Source organism: Mucor mucedo (assembly GCF_025094135.1).
Source record: "Mucor mucedo strain NRRL 3635 chromosome Unknown EV154scaffold_30, whole genome shotgun sequence".
Taxonomy (NCBI): domain Eukaryota; kingdom Fungi; phylum Mucoromycota; class Mucoromycetes; order Mucorales; family Mucoraceae; genus Mucor; species Mucor mucedo.
Genome location: NW_026252314.1, coordinates 54,861 through 72,952, shown reverse-complemented (window position 1 = coordinate 72,952; position 18,092 = coordinate 54,861). Strand labels below are relative to the sequence as shown.

At 37.7% G+C, this 18,092-nt stretch overlaps 2 protein-coding genes across 2 annotated transcripts; one reads left to right on the top strand and one right to left on the bottom strand.

Annotated features, from left to right (window-relative positions):
• Positions 1-5,108: 5,108 nt before the first annotated feature.
• Positions 5,109-6,215, bottom strand: EV154DRAFT_417915 (uncharacterized protein; the record flags this gene model as incomplete). The annotated part of the gene is made up of 2 exons (XM_051595818.1): positions 5,109-5,709; positions 5,809-6,215. 2 exons carry the CDS (start codon positions 6,213-6,215, stop codon positions 5,109-5,111), a joined length of 1,008 nt encoding a protein of 335 aa, XP_051459226.1.
• Positions 6,216-6,797: 582 nt separating this feature from the next.
• On the top strand, positions 6,798-7,115 carry EV154DRAFT_503615 (uncharacterized protein; the record flags this gene model as incomplete). Its single annotated transcript, XM_051600942.1, has 1 exon — positions 6,798-7,115. A coding segment is annotated over exon 1 (239 nt), but the record flags the coding sequence as incomplete, so codon positions are not given.
• Between the last annotated feature and the right edge of the window lie 10,977 nt (positions 7,116-18,092).

Below are 18,092 nucleotides of genomic sequence, written 5' to 3'. Positions count from 1 at the left end.
CATTTTGTAACTTTTATTGAAAAAAAAAATGGGAAAGAATTGTACCTATCTTTTCCCAGAAAAAAGTTGGAAAGTTTTTTGGGAAAGTTGAAAAAGTGGGAAAGCGCTTTGATTGGCTAAAAAAAGTTTCCCAAAAAAGTTTCCCATTTTTTTTTCAAACTGAGACCCCTTAATAATAGGATTTATGGGATGAAAAAAACTTTATTTTGTAAAGTAACACGTATACACACTAGATCTATTTACACATTCCAAATTATAAAACTTACCTTACCGTGTACTTGTTTGGGGTCCTATAGTCATCAGGGGAAGTAAAAGAGTATATCGTTTTATAACCATGGGGTTCACGTCAAATACAATAAACAAGTAGAAAGCAGCGTTTCGTAGTTATGTTTACTAAAGACAGCTATTGGCGCAGTGAGACAGTGAGACAGTGAGACAGTGAGACAGTGAGCCGGTGAGACAGCGAGACAGCGAGACAGCGAGACAGAGAATCAGCAAGACGACTGAAAAACGAGGAGTCCTAAGGCGAGCGTACGTTTACTATTCTTGTCAGCCAGTGCGTATATAGTTTTTGACAACGATGATATTTGAGCAGAATGCAAAAGGGGGCTTGAAGTTGGGGAATAGCTTGGAAATCTATTTTTAAGACAATAAGTTAGCTGAGCGAGACAGTATGGTGTAAATCGTACGCTGAAGAAAGTCAAAAAGGAGTCATAAGAAGCAGTTTTACGGTCATTAAATAGGCGAAGATTAAGATGGCACCAGTAAAAAGTACGAATCTAATAACAAACAATTAATATCATAGTCAAAAAGCATGGTATAAATAATTTACCAATATCAAGTTGCAAAAGGAATAGCATTGTTGGAACCATTATAGATAAAGTCTTTGCATCCTGAAGCCTGTCTTAATAATGAGGTTATTATTTTTACCCATTCTCATGTTGACATTACCTCTTCTTGTCGTGGTGCATTAGGTAGCCATACGTAAGCCAGCCGTGCCAAAACGCCAGTAGTAACTGTTACAAATCAATTACTTCTGATTTGATAAAAAAATATAAAGTATATAAAAAAAACAATGGTACGATAGGTACGATTATAAGTCCTTGTTGTTCTATCCAACAAGATAGACAGTTTATAAGATAAAGAAAAAGGTAATTGTGAGACTGGGTAAATTGAATATCGTTTTATTATTGAATTAGAGGATGGTTTATATAGGAATTGACAAAGTCCTTTCGGTACTTGTCAATTAATAGAGCAGGCTGAGAGAATGATTTATAATGTGAACATATTGCAGTAAGCATGTGTGGACCATGCGTGCATTGTAAGCTGTGATATTATTTATAAGTTGTTTTTATCATTTGTTAATGCAGATGTTGCGTGTAAACCGCGTGTACGTGAGGTGACACAAAATAACTATTTCGAGTTTCTTCGCTAAAGTAACTCACAGAATAGTGCTTGTATACACTACGAGATATTTGTGTATACAACATTACCCCCAACGAAAGGAGATTGTATCTATCTTTTTAAGAATTAAGATTTATAATGTGTTTAATCCTTGTTTCATTAAGAAATAATAGTCGTAACACAAATATATCGCAGATAATGACAAGCATAATATTGTGTCGTATTTTAGTAAAGTTGTCGTTAAGTTCTGAAACATAACTTGTGATAATGTGTATGTATTTTCTATCATTGTATTCTGCATGTATGTAAGTTGATTCTCCATGTCGTAGATGTATAAATAAAATATGTATCGTACTTTTTATGGTTCGTGATCTGCGTGTAACGTTGTCTTTATTGTTGAGCTTGTACTAAAACCCTTATAAATAATGTAGAGCGTGTTGAAGATCTTCCGGTTGATATAACTAATTGAGTATATGTTTACAACGCGTTGTTATAAGTTGTTATTTTTCAATTGTAGATTTCTTGATCGCTTTTTTAAGGAGTACGCATTTCTATCTGGTATCGTCCTTTTATTAACGGTCTTAGGTGGTCGTGCATGACCAGTAGTTACAGGCGTTTTTCTACGAGCCCAATATTTTTCTATTTCTTGTTTAGAATCAAAACTTTCAGTTGGTTCCCAGGTATCAGTGACTCGAATCATAACCTTTCCAATTAACTTTGTATTGATAATTTCCGGCTTGACCTCTATGATCCGTGATCGCCTGTACCTCGTAGTGTAACTCAGTTTCATTTTCCGGTTTTACGTTAGATGTAGATACTAATTTTATATGCGACGTAGGTATATCTCTTGTCAACAGAGCCCCTGACTTGTCTACTAGTATGTAGCTGCCATTGGACGTGTAATTTGATACAGTGAAAGGTCCCTCATATCTGGGCTCAGTTTTGGAGTTACGTAGTACGTTTTTTATCATAACTTCACTGCCGATGGGGAATGGCGTATAGATTATTTTATTTCTTTTCATAAAATATTTATTATCGGCATCTTGCGTTTCTTTGATGCGTTTTTTCAAAGCTGGTATAATTAGGTTTGTAACTTGATCGAGCTTTTCTTTAATAGCTTTCGGATCAATCGTCTTATTAGTCACGTACCCTGTGTCTTTAGAGTAGTCAGCGTCAAAATCATTAGGTTGCCTATTAAACATGACAGTAAATGGCCTACTGTGATGTAACCGGCTGTACTTTAGATTTAAGTAGTATTGCGTACTTGGTAAATAAATATCCCACAAGTGATTTGTACCTTGTAGGCTTTTTACAATAGTGGATTTGGCTTTTGATACAAATGCTTCACACGTACCGTTAGACTGCGGGGTATAAGGTAATCCTGTACGATGTTGGATGTTTAATTGCACTAACACTTCTTCTAAAAGAGAGCTGCAGAAATCATACCCGTTGTCTGTTTGGAGTATCCTTCCGCATCCAAACAACGTAAATATGTCTAAAAATTGTTTTGCAATGGTGATTGCGGATTTATCTGGTATGGCTCGTAAAATTGTAAAACGTGAGAAAAGATCCACTACTACTAGGATATAATTGTTTCCTTCTGCGCTTGTAACTGAGAAAGTACCTAAATCTGCAACGTAATGTGTTCCAGGAGCATCAGGTAATATAGATCTAGGAGGATGGTGCCCGTGCTTACCAATGTTGAATGCTAAACATTTTTGACAGGTTGCTATTTCCTTTTTTATATCTTCTCGAAGATTTTTCCAATGTAACAAATCATTGTGTATGGCTGTTTCAATCGCGTTGATGCCGTAGTGACCTAGCTGATGATGTCTTTCAATTATTTTTGATCGCTCGTTTTCTGGAGGAGTCATATAATCTGCTAATTCAGATTTTCGAATGATTAATTGCTCATTGTTTGATTTAAGGTTGAGCTCTTTCATTGCATTGTCTTTAGCTGCAAGTGACTGCTCAATTTCAGCCAGGGCATTCTCTGCCTTAATCAGGTCTGTGTTATTATTTTTTGAAACCGTTTCTTTTCTTTCTTTATCTTTTGTTTCATGCAATTTGTCCTTCTTTATGTTCGTGGACATACTACCCCCCTCGAAGTTTGAAGACTCGTTAGGTGTTTGTGACATGGAGACATTTGTCATGGGACCGTGATTGGAAGAAGCATCGAGTGGTTCAAATAAACGTGATAGGACGTCTGGTATGATATTTGCGATGCCTTTAACGTGGACAACGTCGAAATCAAATTCTTGAATTGTTTCATGCCAGCCCAGTAACATAGAATTGAGAACCGGTTGGGTGTTAATGTAAATCAGACTACGATGATCGACATGCAAAGTAAATTTGCGTAAGTACAACCAATGTCTGAATTTGGTAAACAAGTATATGCAACCTAACATCTCCCGTCTATTGGTGCTATAGGCCATCTCGTGTTTACTTAAGGATCTCGCAGCGAATGAGATGTAATATATTTTATCGTGGATAACTTGGTAAATGATCCCACCTATACCGTAGGCGCTGGCATCACTGGCAACGTGCATGCGATATTTGAAGTTTGGAGGGGATAACACAGGCGCGTGTGACAGAGCATATTGTAATGTTCGAAAAGCCTTTAAATGTACCTCGGTCCAGATGCCTTTCAGCGACCCCTTATTACGCAGCTTGTCAAGAGACTGTGTGAATCGTGAGTAAGAGCACAGATTGGCTCGAAAAAAGTTACAGAATCCAAGGAATCGTTGAATGTCCTTTCCCGTTTGGGGTATACGCCAATTCATGCAATCCGTTAGCTTCTTACTATTCAATGATAGGCCGTTCTTATTAATGGTAAAACCCAACACGTCAATTTCAAATTGAGCATATTTAGCTTTATCTAAATTCATGATCAAGTTCGAGTTGTTTAACCGTTTCATTACTTCTTGTAGTTGCAAAGTGTGATAGGCCATATCGTTATGGGTGGATATTTGGATGTCATCAATATAAACCGTAACGGATGGAAGGTCTTGGAAGAGTGTAGCTATTGCTCTTTGGACCTGATTTGCCACATGTGTAATACCAAAAGGAGCACGCTTAAACATGTACTGTTGACCTTCGTATGTGAAACTGGTGTATGGTTGACAGCTCTTTTCCATGGGAAATCGATGAAAACATTGTTTTAAGTCAATGGTACTAAACAGTTGGAATGCGCTCATTTTCTGATGTAGATCTTTAATTGCAGGTAAGATAAAACGATCATTGTTTAGAAGCTGTTGATTAACCAACCGAATGTCAATGGTAATTCTAGCATCCCCTGTGTATTCCCCGTGAACATTCTTCTTTTTGACAAAAAGCAAAGGGCTGTTGAAGGTGGTATTGGCTGGTGCTAATGTAATAATGTCTTGGTCCCACCAATCTTTCATTTGGGTATACAATTTTTCCTTGTATGCAATGGGAATAGGATATTGACTCTTATGAGCTGTGGCGTTAGGTGGTAATTCTAAAGTAATCATGGCACCTGGTAATGTACATTCCGAAGTGGTGGGTATTTGTTGATTTATTTCAACTAATGGTAATATGGCGTCCATTAAAGCTTGGCGCTCTTCTGGTGTACCATAGTGTTTATCTATTTGCTCTTTAGAAGCAAAAGTATCAATAGGGTCGGGAACAATAGGATTATTACTTTTATTCGAAGATGTGCCTAATCCCGTAAAGTGAATTCCTCACTTATCCATGAGGTCTATCCCAATGCAAACCTCACAAGCAGAGTTAAAATCGAATATTTCAAAATCATGTTTTAAGGTAATACCATTATGCGATATAGTTAATTGTGGTAGTATACCGATACGTTCAATAAAGGATTCTTTATGTGCTAGTTTAATAAATTGATTTTTATTGTAAATGATGGAAGGGGAAAACTTTAAATTGGTAATCTTTGTTGACAAAGAAGGGGTTACGCATGAAAATGAACTTCCGCTATCGATGAGCGCCCATGTTTTGATACCTTCTAAAATGATCGGAACGATAATAGAGTTAGTTTCTATTGGTAATAAAGGAGGATTGTCTTCAAATCTGTTCTTTATGTTTAACTTACAGCTTTTGGAAAACTTGTCAAAGCTTTCTTCAGGATCATCCATTTCCATGTCTTCATCCACGTTAGGAGGTGGTGTGGGGAAAGTCGTGGGACGAGTGTTGTTGATTCGTGTCATAGATCGAAAGGTCAACAATGGTTGTTCATTAGCATTGTTGGTGGCACAAACGTGATCCTTTGTCCAAGGAGTGAAGTCGCACTGGAAACAGCGTCTAGGTTGATCATTTTGATTCCTGTTATTGGCAAAGAATGTTCGATTGGTGGGAGGAGGAGGTCGGTGCTCACTGTTAGAGTTACCATTTTTATTGAGATTACTAGTCGCGGCTTTTAACGTATGACATTCCTCACTAGTGTGACGACCGTTCTTGTGTAAGATACAAGTGTTGCTATTCGTAATAGGTCTTTTCTTTGCAACGTGACCTTCATACAGATTGTTTTGACGTCCCGTCAAGTGTTGTCTGCTGCTGCTCCCATTGTTACTGCTATTCAACATGTTCAAGTTGTTACTAAACTGAAATAACTTGGTGTAAAGATCTTTAGCTAAAGACATGACGTAAATAAGCGAACGCTTATTGGTATCACTTGCACCTGTTAGGATAAAAGTGACTTGATTAGATAGCTCGACGGGGAGTGCATTGATAAAACGACTGATCAGGATCGTGGGATCGACAGTGGCTGCTTGCCTTTTTAACTGTATAAATCTTTCGATAAATACTTCGATTGATTCGTTAGGTTCCATACATATAGTCATTAAAATGTTTGACGCTAAAGCTTGTTCCTCAGCCGTGGTTATTCCATAGTTTTGTATGAAAGCTGCTTTAAAATCGTGGTACAATATAGCCGTGTTTGCGTTGTCTAAAACAAAATCATCCAACCATGCTCTCTGTTCAACTGACAGGCAATATACAATTAACCGTCTCCAATGAGTGTCCAACTTCAAATCATGGTCGTTTAGTATGTCCTCGAACCTCATTAGGCATTCCTTGAGGCTGTTGAAACCAGTGTCAGAATTGGTGGCTGTGTTCCACTTAAATAAGGGCATGTTGTTCGGTACTGTAGAGCGCTTGTCTCCGTTGTTGTCTGCATCACTTTCCTTATCTGAATCTGATGTAAGATTTTGTGCTTCCAAAATTGTCTTCAACACTGATTGTCTTGATTTCACTTCTTGGTGTAAGCTATTTACCATATTGATATCTTTGTTTTTGGCGGAAGTAGCTACGACCAATTTAATGATTAAAGCATTCGTCTCTACTTTGAAATTGTGGAGGACTTCCGTGACATCCATGAAGTTGTCGAGATCCAGATCTGCGAGGGATTTCATATTGGCTGTATCTAGATCCATGTTACTAGAGTTGATGTTGGTGGTCGTTGTGGCTGAAATTTTGCCTGACGCACTGTCATTGATGTCGTCAGCTGATGTGTTGGCATCGTCGGAGACATCCAAAGAAGTAGTAGTAGTAATGGGTTCAATGACACCATTGTTACTAGAATTTGTACTGGCAGCTCTAGACCGCGTAGCGATGGTAGCGTTGAGCATAGGGTTTGTCATTGACAACAGTTTTTTTTTTTTTTTTTTTAAATTAAAAATTGGTGGAAAAAGGGGTAACAAACGATAGTTTCAAATTATTATACTCTTCACAAAAAAAAATGTTCTATCCAACAAGATAGACAGTTTATAAGATAAAGAAAAAGGTAATTGTGAGACTGGGTAAATTGAATATCGTTTTATTATTGAATTAGAGGATGGTTTATATAGGAATTGACAAAGTCCTTTCGGTACTTGTCAATTAATAGAGCAGGCTGAGAGAATGATTTATAATGTGAACATATTGCAGTAAGCATGTGTGGACCATGCGTGCATTGTAAGCTGTGATATTATTTATAAGTTGTTTTTATCATTTGTTAATGCAGATGTTGCGTGTAAACCGCGTGTACGTGAGGTGACACAAAATAACTATTTCGAGTTTCTTCGCTAAAGTAACTCACAGAATAGTGCTTGTATACACTACGAGATATTTGTGTATACAACACTTGTTACTTTATTTGACTGAAGTTTGAACTATGAAATAATGGGGTCTATTTATACTCTTTTAAAAGCTGACTGTTATTAGAATTGCTAGTCCATAAATTTATCTTGACTGTTGAATTCTACATGAATTCAAGGGTACGCTTGTCGCCGACAGATTGCTTCAATGATTTCTAATAATATTTTCTATCGGCTCTTCCATTGTATTCAATGTGTCAGAGTTCCAAATTTGGACAATTTATATAAATTTGGATTACCGATGATTTTTATTGTATGTGCGTTTAGCACAGTAACCAGAGTCTTGTAGACATCTATGAAAGATGATTGTCAGTCTTCGACACGTTTCAGAAGGAGTGCTTATCTTACCAGTTTTTTTTTTAAAAAAAAAGGATGCCGGAGTAATGACGCAAGTAAAAAGAAAGCCTGTTATTTTGTTAAGAGAGAGCCAACGAAGGGGATTAAGGCCAAGAGAAAGGAGACAATGCGTTATGCCAATGTAGAGTAAAAAAGACCTGTCATAGAAAAAAAAAGGGAGGAGGACAATTAGTTTCGAATGAGAGGCGTGGCATTTTTTAATGTTCCTACTATAGGAACATATGTAGGCCTTGGCTGGTTACCTCTTTTAATTGAACACTATACAAGAGTAATGTTAGCTGACATGTTATCTCTTATAAAATAAAAGAATATTACTTACAGAAAGAAACTTTTTTTTTTTTTTTTTTTTTTTTTTTACAAAAAAAGGAAAAGAAAAAGAAAGTGAAAGAAAGAGACGGAATAAAAAAAAAGAAACATGAAAGGATTAATTTTTTTTTTTACTGTGACAAGTTTATTGTGTGCAAAAAAGGGTCTAATTATAAGCGTAGATCCAAACAGTAATAATATTGTTCTTTACGCTTCTTTACAAAATAATATGGCAATTAACACAACAAATAACATTACTTACAGCGCAAACGGTACCCCCGTGGTGCAATCCGCTCAACCTGCAGCACCTGCCTTTATTACCCTCCTAGAAGACGTACTGGTGATAATCAACGCATTGCTGTGCTCGAGAGTCGTATGGATGCATATGAACGAGGAAATCGACGTGTTGGTGGTGAAAGAATAGGAACTGATCCTCAACAGAGTGTAAGAATTATACCTATCTATCTATTAAAAACATATCAGTACATCATTTTAATATTACCATCTGTAGGCCCTGATTTGAGCTTTCTACAGGCGTGCATGTAGGGAATTAACTCTTCCTGCTTGGGATGTTAATTCAACTTTGTTGGAGGGAACAAATATCGATATTTACAACCATATCTTGAACCAATTTCGTCTGGAAGAAATCCGCACGGATGGTCTTCCGGATACTCACCAGCTTGGAGAAAATCAATCCTCTATTCTGGCCAGGCGTATCAGAACGCACCAGGAGAATGTGAGAAGACGAGTCCGTCGCAATGAGACTCAAACAGCAGCAGAAGTACAACAATCTGCTGTTGTTTCTAACATGGGGTCAAGAATGGCCACTGTAAGTATAGTATAAGAATCAAAAACACACAAAATATTAAACTGTACCTTTGATTTAGAAAATGAGAAGACGTTTAAGAAACTTTAAACGTTTTCAACATATGATTGAGGACCACCTCCATATCTCGTCTGGCAATTGTCAAGCTGTGGTGCATCCGGCATATATGTCAGACGAGAAAACGACGCCGTCAATGCGCACGGATTGGCCACGTCGTTGGTAAAGCTCTGTCCCTCTTGGAGATCTACTAAGGCAAGTTAATAAATTAAACATCAAAGTCAATGCTAATCTACTTACAACATTTATCCCAATAGTTGGAAGAGGTTTATGCCTTTTTGGATGCTCCTGCCAGACCATTTCGAGGTGTTTCATTACCCCGTACCTCAAGAGTAGTCGAGTCTCCCTTGACTACAGTACAGCGTGCACGCTTGCCCAGATGGGCCATTTCATCTGAATAAAAATAGATCCTAAAAACCATAAAAAAAAACCAGATAATGGATGACTTCCAAAATGCAAAATAGAATTAAATAGAATAGAATTAACTCCGGGAATTTGATTTTCCGAGTTAATTTTTTTTTGTTCCAAAACCATAAAATAGAATTAACTTTCAATAAATTTTATTAATTTTCATAATTCAAAATTTCTTGCTCTCTCGCCTTCCAATTAGCATAGTAAACAGTATTAATTTGGTTGACGCCAACCGTTCTTACACTGAAGTTGTGTAGTCTCCATACAAGGGTCAAGATTTCATAACGCTTAATTTTATCCGAAGGAAGCTTGGTATGAAGTCTTCCAAAAGTCCCTTGTATGGCTCTCATACCCCATTCCACGGCCTGTCTATGCTTGGTAATGATAGCATGTTTCTTTTGTGTCTGCACGTTGGCTCTTTCAATGCCAATTGCGTTTTCTCTTGGTACACTTAGCACTTTGTTTTCAAACTCTCGCTTACAAGGGAAAGCAGAATCCGCAAGAAGCTTGAAAGGGCTTGGACATTTGTAAGCAAGAAACCTTTCGTAAAGTGGAATTGCTATTTCGGCATCATGCCAAGAACCAGGACAGTTATATCTATAAGAAAAAGAGTCAATTTAGTTTTGTTTGTTTAGAGAATCAAACAAGTATGTCAATCCTACCTCACATAGGCGATACAGCCATCCGGGGTATATACTAAAACTTGTGAGGCATAGCAATCACCTTTCCATCCGTTATAGTACGCATTTTGCTCGAATGGGTCTTCAGGATGTTGTATTCTAAGGTTAAGACCGTCAACAAAGCCAAACACTCCTTCTAACACCTGTTTCTCAAAGTCATTTGTGGTGTTCGTAAGCACCATATCGTTAAACGTTGTCATTTCATCTGTAGTGGGCCAACCAATTTTCCAACGAGGGTCTTTTTTGTTTTTTTCAAAAACGTTTAAGAGGGTTTGAATACCCATAGTTTTAAATCTACTGAGTGTTGCAGCAGGGACACCAAATATTATACAGAGTGTCTCCTGCTTCATGGTGTTATGCAACCACATCAGAACCAAAGCAAGTGTCATCACCGTGTCAAGTACTCTTTTACGTCCAGCCGTGCATTCGGTTGGATATTCTTTTTGGAATTCTTCGTGTAATTGATCGAATGCTCCAGTCGTCAAACCAAAATGACACATAAAGGCATCATCCTGACGACCATCAAGCAACCTTTTAGCAGCCGATTTAGTAGGTGAATGCAGACTTTTTGACGTTGTGTAGAATCGTTTAGAAATACGGCGTTGAGATTCAAGATAATTCATGTACTGATAGGCAGCAGCAGAAAGCAAAGTAATATGCGATAATAATGCTAATTTACGCTTTGTTATAGGGGGCATTTTGTATCAAAAATATAAAGGAGATAAAGAAAAAGGAAATGGATGATAAAAGAGAGATTAACTTGTATTTCGTTACCAATACAAAAGTGACAACAATTGGGTTCCACAACATTGAATCTCATAAGTCACGCCATATTATCCCAACAAGATGATTGATTCAAACAAGTCTGACATAATAGCGTGCTTTATTAAACAACGTGTTATAAAAACCATAATTTTCGCTTTTTAAAAAAGCCTTTTTTCTTTCTTTTCATATAACTTAATAAAAATAACAATGGGCAACGTAACAGGATCTGTCAGAATGACTAAAGATGAAAAAACCTATTTACTGAAAATAGTAAAGAAGGTTTTGCCAAGTGGAGCGGACGAATGGTCCCGTGTAAGCCAAATATATATGGCTGGACAAAAAAAAAATTGTCGAACAAGAAAACGAGGCCATCAGGTTGGAAACAGGAACCAAGGGAACGAAGGTTGCCTATGAGCGTAGCGGCAACTCTTTGAAGGCGGCTTATCGTACATTGAGAACGGCAAAAGCACCAACAGGTAAATTATCATATAATTCGAGGTGTAATGAAAGAAATCTTGCTAACAATGATACAAACAAAAAAAATCTATTAGGCAACTCAACCCCAACTACTTTGATTACTGATGCAAAAACAATTGAGGACCAAATTGCAATCAAAGGCTGCTTATCACAGCTTCATGGTCACACGGATTCCGAGGATGAAGAGAAAGCAAGCCGCATGCATCATGGAGGTAGCGGCTTTCGCTCAATTGATGATCTGGTAGAGCAGAGTTTAACAGACAGTGACAAGAGTGAGGCATCTCCTCGTGCAGTTGGTAGAACGGTGCCAATGCCAAAGAAGTCCAAAAATACCCACCAGCATATGGAGGACTTCAGCAACCATTTTGGTGTCCTGGCTGAGGCAATTGCGTTGTCTCTTCGGGGAGAAAATGAACCAAAACCATCGGTCCCAACCACACGTTCCGAAATGACCAACGTGACCGATGTCAATTTGGAAATGATTGAAAATCGTCTTGGAGCTGTTGACAATCAATTTGAGGAGGTCAACATTCGCCTGGATGGTGTGAAAAATGGCCTCAAAAGTGAACTCAATGATGTCAAAAAGGAGTTCAACGAGTTGAAGGAGACGGTAAATTTAATCAATATGTTGATTCGTATCATATATATAAACTCTATCTAACCGACTACATTATCAGATGTCAGCGATGTTTGAATATATCAAGACATCGGTAGCTAAGGTAGTTTAACTATTATAAATCATGTTTTTTTATTCGTACTAAAAACCATAATCTTTATATGCACATTAGCAACCTATTCCTACTTCTGAAAAGGGCAAAGGCACCCGTTCCCAGAAGCGTAAAAGAGCCGAATAAATAAACGTTTTTGACAAATATTATCCATACATCTCATATCTATTATCTGCATATTATTAGCGTTTATCAGAAACAAAGTATTTAATAGAAATGTGATTTTTTTTTGAACTTAATTCTATTTTTATTCGGGGGGTAGGGGGGTCGAATTAACTTCAAAAATTTAAGCAGTGAAATTTAAGGTTAATTCCACGTTACACAACCCAAAAAATTAAGTCTATTCTATTTAATTCTATTTTGCATTTTGGAAGTCATCCAATACTAAGAGAAAAAAAAAGAACGTTTTCCCATTTAAAAAATTAACCTCTGAGCCATGTTCGTTACTACATTGATGTTGTCGAGGTGACTAATCTTGACTACAATGGGTGAAAGAATAAGATGAACAGGCAATATGGACATGCGTGACATCTCTTCAAACTCATTGGCAACAACATGCATGTTGTGATGGTAATAAGAACCCAACTGCACCGCTGATTCCTTGAAACACCTTAAAAAAAAATTAAGACGCGTGAAGAAATGGTTTCACGTGTATACTGTACCTAGCAAAGGCAAAAGTGTGTGTTCCACTGGCTATTTCCCTAGTACTCTGCATTACATCAACGGAATGCCAAAAGAACATGACCACTTGAGCAGGTCTGAGCACGCCAGAATCTGAAATAGACTTATAGTGGCGTGCCGTACGCTCACCACTAGTCTCCTCTTCCCTGACTATATCCTCGTGATCTGTCAGACGATACAATGCACGGATGTAAGATCCACGTGCATTGGCACAAGCTGATTCCATTGACTTGAACACAGCCCCAAACAAATCCAAGGTGACAAACTTGTTGATTCTACTGTGGGCAGCAAAGGGATCAAACCACACATGATACAGATCCACGTAGTAGCTCAACAGATGACCAAACATCACAGAGTCCATATTCGTCGTACACTTGATCTTCATCTTTGAAATAACGCTTTGTGGCATCTCCTCATAGCCATACGCCAGTTTATGCCCGTGGTTAATTTCCAAGAATTGAGAAAGAGAAAAATCAACCTTGGATTTTTGATATTCCGCCTCAAGCTCATCGTTTACCTTGTCGTTCACATGGATATTACCACCAGCAAACAATCTTGTCACCTGTGCATTGAGTCGAGGTCCCAACACAAAAGAAGAGTTCAAACGTCTAAAGTAAACTTCAGATTGAATAGCGTGAAGAAACTTCTTCATATACGTCTTCTCGACCGGTCCTTTTCTATTAGTCCTGAACGACTTGACATCACAGTTATACCGTTCAAAGTTAAAAATCCACGAGGAAGGACCTGGACCCCATTTCTTGAGCACCATCTTCAGATGCAAATGGTAGTGCGTGTTTGAAACAAACAAGGTTGGATCTTTGTACGTTTTGACAAAATCATCCAAACATTTCATCATATGCACATGCATCTTCTCAACCTCCTCCAAAGAAATCATCGGACTCGACATGTACACATTGGCAGCAACGAAATCCATCCAGTTGTCATAATACTGTTTAGGTAGTCTCATTGACAGCAAATACGGAGAGATGGCCAAAACCCAAGCTTTAAACTCATCGCCTTTTAAATGCCCAAACCCAACTTCACCGATCTTCATCTTTCTACAAAGTCATTGGCCGTCATAGCCAAAAGGCAACACACGTTTCTCCGAACAGGCTTTTGACATTTCTTTCAAAAATGCCTTAGTGATCAATTGGGGGTGCCAAACATTAAAAAAATCATTTCCGTAATTTTTAAAAAACATTCCCGGGAATTTTTCCCCAGCCAAATTCCCTAAGCTTTGCGGGAAAGATTTTTTGTGCCCGAGATTTTGCGGGCAAGAAAAAGTATTCCCGAGAAATCTCGGGAAAGAATACTCATTTTCTATTCCTTGTTGAGAAGGAAATATGACGTAAAAATGTAACATTTTATTTATTTTATGATAATCTAAAAGCATCAAATCGCATCTGTGTTTGCATTATAAAGTTTTTCTAAGTTTTTAACTTACCTTTTTTCTCCTTAACTTTCTTAGATGAGCAGTGGTGTGCCAGAATTGCGGAACACGTACGCTCCAACCCTTACGTACCACCTAATAGTTGTGGAGAGGCGGTTGTTGATGAGGACATACCCGTTGTGACAGAAGAGACTCTTTTTTTCAGGAGCTGATGGTGTTAGGATGGCTCCAGGAGAGGGATCCACTTCTTTATCACTTTTGACTGATTCATATAGCGAATTTTTATCATTTCCAAAGATATTATGTGTCGAACCTATGAGACCAATCTTTGATGGAAAACCAATTTCATACGGAAACATTATCTAATCATTGATTCGACATCATGATGGAAGAGCTGTTCGAACATATTTACTTTTTTACATGGACACAAAAAGGTTATTAAAACACCTAGTATCAAAAATGACATTTGTAATGCGTCAATCCAAAGATAGGCCGAATTTGACAACCAGTGATGTGTTGAATGATGAGAGATTGAAAGAATATCTTAACAATGATGAAGAATTTAAAATATTTAATTCTGTTCGCAGCTCACCAGCATACTGGAAGGTTCAAAAAAGTAACGTTATGGCAATGATTAGACAAATGGGTACTCCAACGTTTTTCATTACATTGTCTGCGGCTGAGACAAAATGGCCTGAGTTAATAGTTATTTTGAAAAAGACTTATTGATGTTGTTACTATAAACGAAAACGATGCATTGAATTTGACTTAATCCGAAATTGCTAGATTGATTCAATCTGACGCACCTACTTGTTCCCGGTACCTTGATAGACGCTTTAGGCAATTAAAATCAACGTGGAAGCCACCATGTGGTGATCCACCTATTTTTGGTACTTATCACACCATAAAACATTACTATATCAAATCTCATTTCATCATCCCATACGCTATTACATCACAACACGAACTAATTTCTTATACATTATATTATATCCAACTACAAGCACTATTTTAGTGCTGTGTAACTTATCCATCAAACTAAATTCATAATCCGATTTCTCTTAACATATATAAATATGCAAACTGATAGTTAGAATAGAACCCTCTGAATCTTTGGATCCACTTTTACTCTTAATAAAACTTATAAGCAGTCTCCAAGTACTTTATTGTTTTTCTCTATTTAAATCTATCCTCAACTATCACATTTTTTACTTTGAATTTTGCAATGTCAAACAATAACTCTGCTGTAAACACTCCTACCTCTGCTGGTTCTCCTCTTCCTTTTGCTGGTTCTCCTCTTCCTTTTGCTGGTTCTTCTCCTCTCTCTGCTATGGACAATGGTCAACCTTCTCCTGCTCCTGAACCCATGGAAGAGGACACGGATGAAATGAAATCCCCCCGGATACTGCTTCTTCTGCTTCTGGTGCTGCTCCCATAGATGTAGAAGCTATTACCAAGGCTACCCAGAAGAATTTGGTTAAGCTGGAAGAAAACTTTAATGTTGCCTATGCTGCATATCTCTCCCGTCAGCTCTTGGATCCCACGGACCCTCTTACCAGATCTACTTTCAATGAGTACCTCCTGGCTCTGAACTCTTTTACGGATGCCAAGGAAGCTCTTCAATCCTTTCAGAAACTCAAATCACCCAAAAATACCCAGGATGATAAGAATTTCTCACGTGTTCCAAAAGATTTGCCCTTCCTTCAACTGTCTTCTGACACTCCTGAACGTCCGAATTATGACACCTATGACTCTGTATATGATTTTTGTAATCAATTTCGAACTGTGTTGAATGCCCATTCCTTGGACTTGGATCTCCACTGGAAACGTCTGTTGCCATTATGCCTAAACAAGAACGATCGATGCTGGTTTAATGAAAACTTGGAAAAGCAAGAGATGCCATGGAAACAAGCTGAAACATTACTTCTTGATCATTTGGATACTCCATACAGAAAACACCTATTAATGATCAATGTAAATCGATTACGTCAAGGCCCTCGTGAACCCTGTCATGCGTATGGTGCCCGATTCCAGAAACTCCGCCGTCCAGCCGATATGAAGGATGGTGTACAATTAGTGCTCATGTTCTACCGCTCGTTGAGAGCATCAACTCGGGAGAAAGCTTCTAGTGCCATTGCTTCACAATACGGAACCAAGCTACCTATTAAATTGGAAGATATGATCCAATTGGTTGCTGCGTCTGACTCTGATTACCTTTCTTCTGGTCCTTCTGGTGACTCTTCGTTGCTGGATGCTTTTTTTACGGGTAATGACAATACGGATAATGAGCGTTACTCCAAGAAACGCAATTCCAGTCACTTTGGCTCTAGTAAGGATTCGGCTGGATCCAGGAGACCTTTCACCTCCGGTTCCTCTGGTAAAAAACCTTGCTACTTTTGCGGAAAGACCTGGTTTCATGGTCACCGTTGTGAGGAATTCAAGCAAGCCCAAAAGAATAAGGTTTCCCGAATGGCCAAAAGGGGTGGTGAACCTTCCTCATCTAGTGATGCAGATGAGGAGATGAATAACAATGTTTCGATGGCCCGATTAGCTCTTGATTGTAAGTCTGCAAATATGAAAGATATAACAAGAGATTTTAAAATCATTGATACTGATACTATTACCTTTCCTATTACTATTGATAATTCTATTAGAACGTTCTCCTTATTTGATTGCGGCGCAAATTTTAGTTCGGTGGACTATGAGTTCTGTAGAAAAAATAATATTAAAATAAAGTTTATAAATCATGTTAGTAAAGACCAATTAAATAAGCATAATTTTTATAATTACTTCATTCGGTCTGCGGATAAGAATACTTTTGTAAAAAGGATTGGTACTTGTGAATTAAGCGCTGGTTGTAATAATAAAACTATAAAACGTGTCTTTGAGGTTATGAATCTTGCTCATGAAAATAACAGTTATCAATTTAGTATTGGTACTGATTGTATGTCATTATTTGGAATTGGAATTTATGGTCTTCCTACGTCGTATGATGATCATGATTCCCAAGAAGCCGTTATTGAAGCTGCCAAGCGTTATAACAATACGAGTGAACTTCTTGAATCAATTGAAGCTGAAAACAAATTAAAGGGAAAATTGTCCAGCCTGTCCTCCTAATGAATACAAAGAAGCGTTAGATTACATTCAACCTGCCATTAAAGCCAATCAAGCAATCCCTAAAGGTTCATTCCGCACTATACCTGAAAGTGTTGTATCCCTGGATACTCCACCTATGTAACCGCGTATAGAAAGCCTTATCCAGTGTCTCTTAAAATAGAACGCATTGTAGATGACCAAGTAAAGGAATGGCTCGATAACGGTATTACTAAATTGCCCCTGCTAATACACAATGGAATACTCCGCTAACTGTAGTCAAGAAGACTGATGCTAAAGGACAAGTAAAAGGATATCGCGTCTGTCATGATCCCAGACATATTAATTGTTTGTTAAAATCTATTTACCTTATGCCCTTACCCATTATCAGTGAGCTTCTTGAGGATTTAATGGGTGCAACTGTCTATTCAACCTTGGATCTTAAGTCTGCTTTTAACTCGTTAAAGTTAAATCCTAAAGATGCACATAAATTAAGCTTTACTTGGCGTGGTGTTCAATATCAACCTATAGGCACCGTTTTTGGCATACGTCATGTTAGCTAACAATTTCAGAGAACAATGAGTATTGTATTAGAAGGTTTACCTTGTGTTCGATATTTCGTTGACGATATTGTTTGTGCAACTAAATCCATTGAAGAACATAAAGAACATCTAAATATGCCGATAAAACGATTAACTGAAGTAAACCTGAAGTTGAATCCTGATAAGTGCTGTTTCTTTCAAAAGGAAATTTATCTCTTGGAATTTCGTGTAACTCCTTCTGGTGTCAGCGTTGACAGAC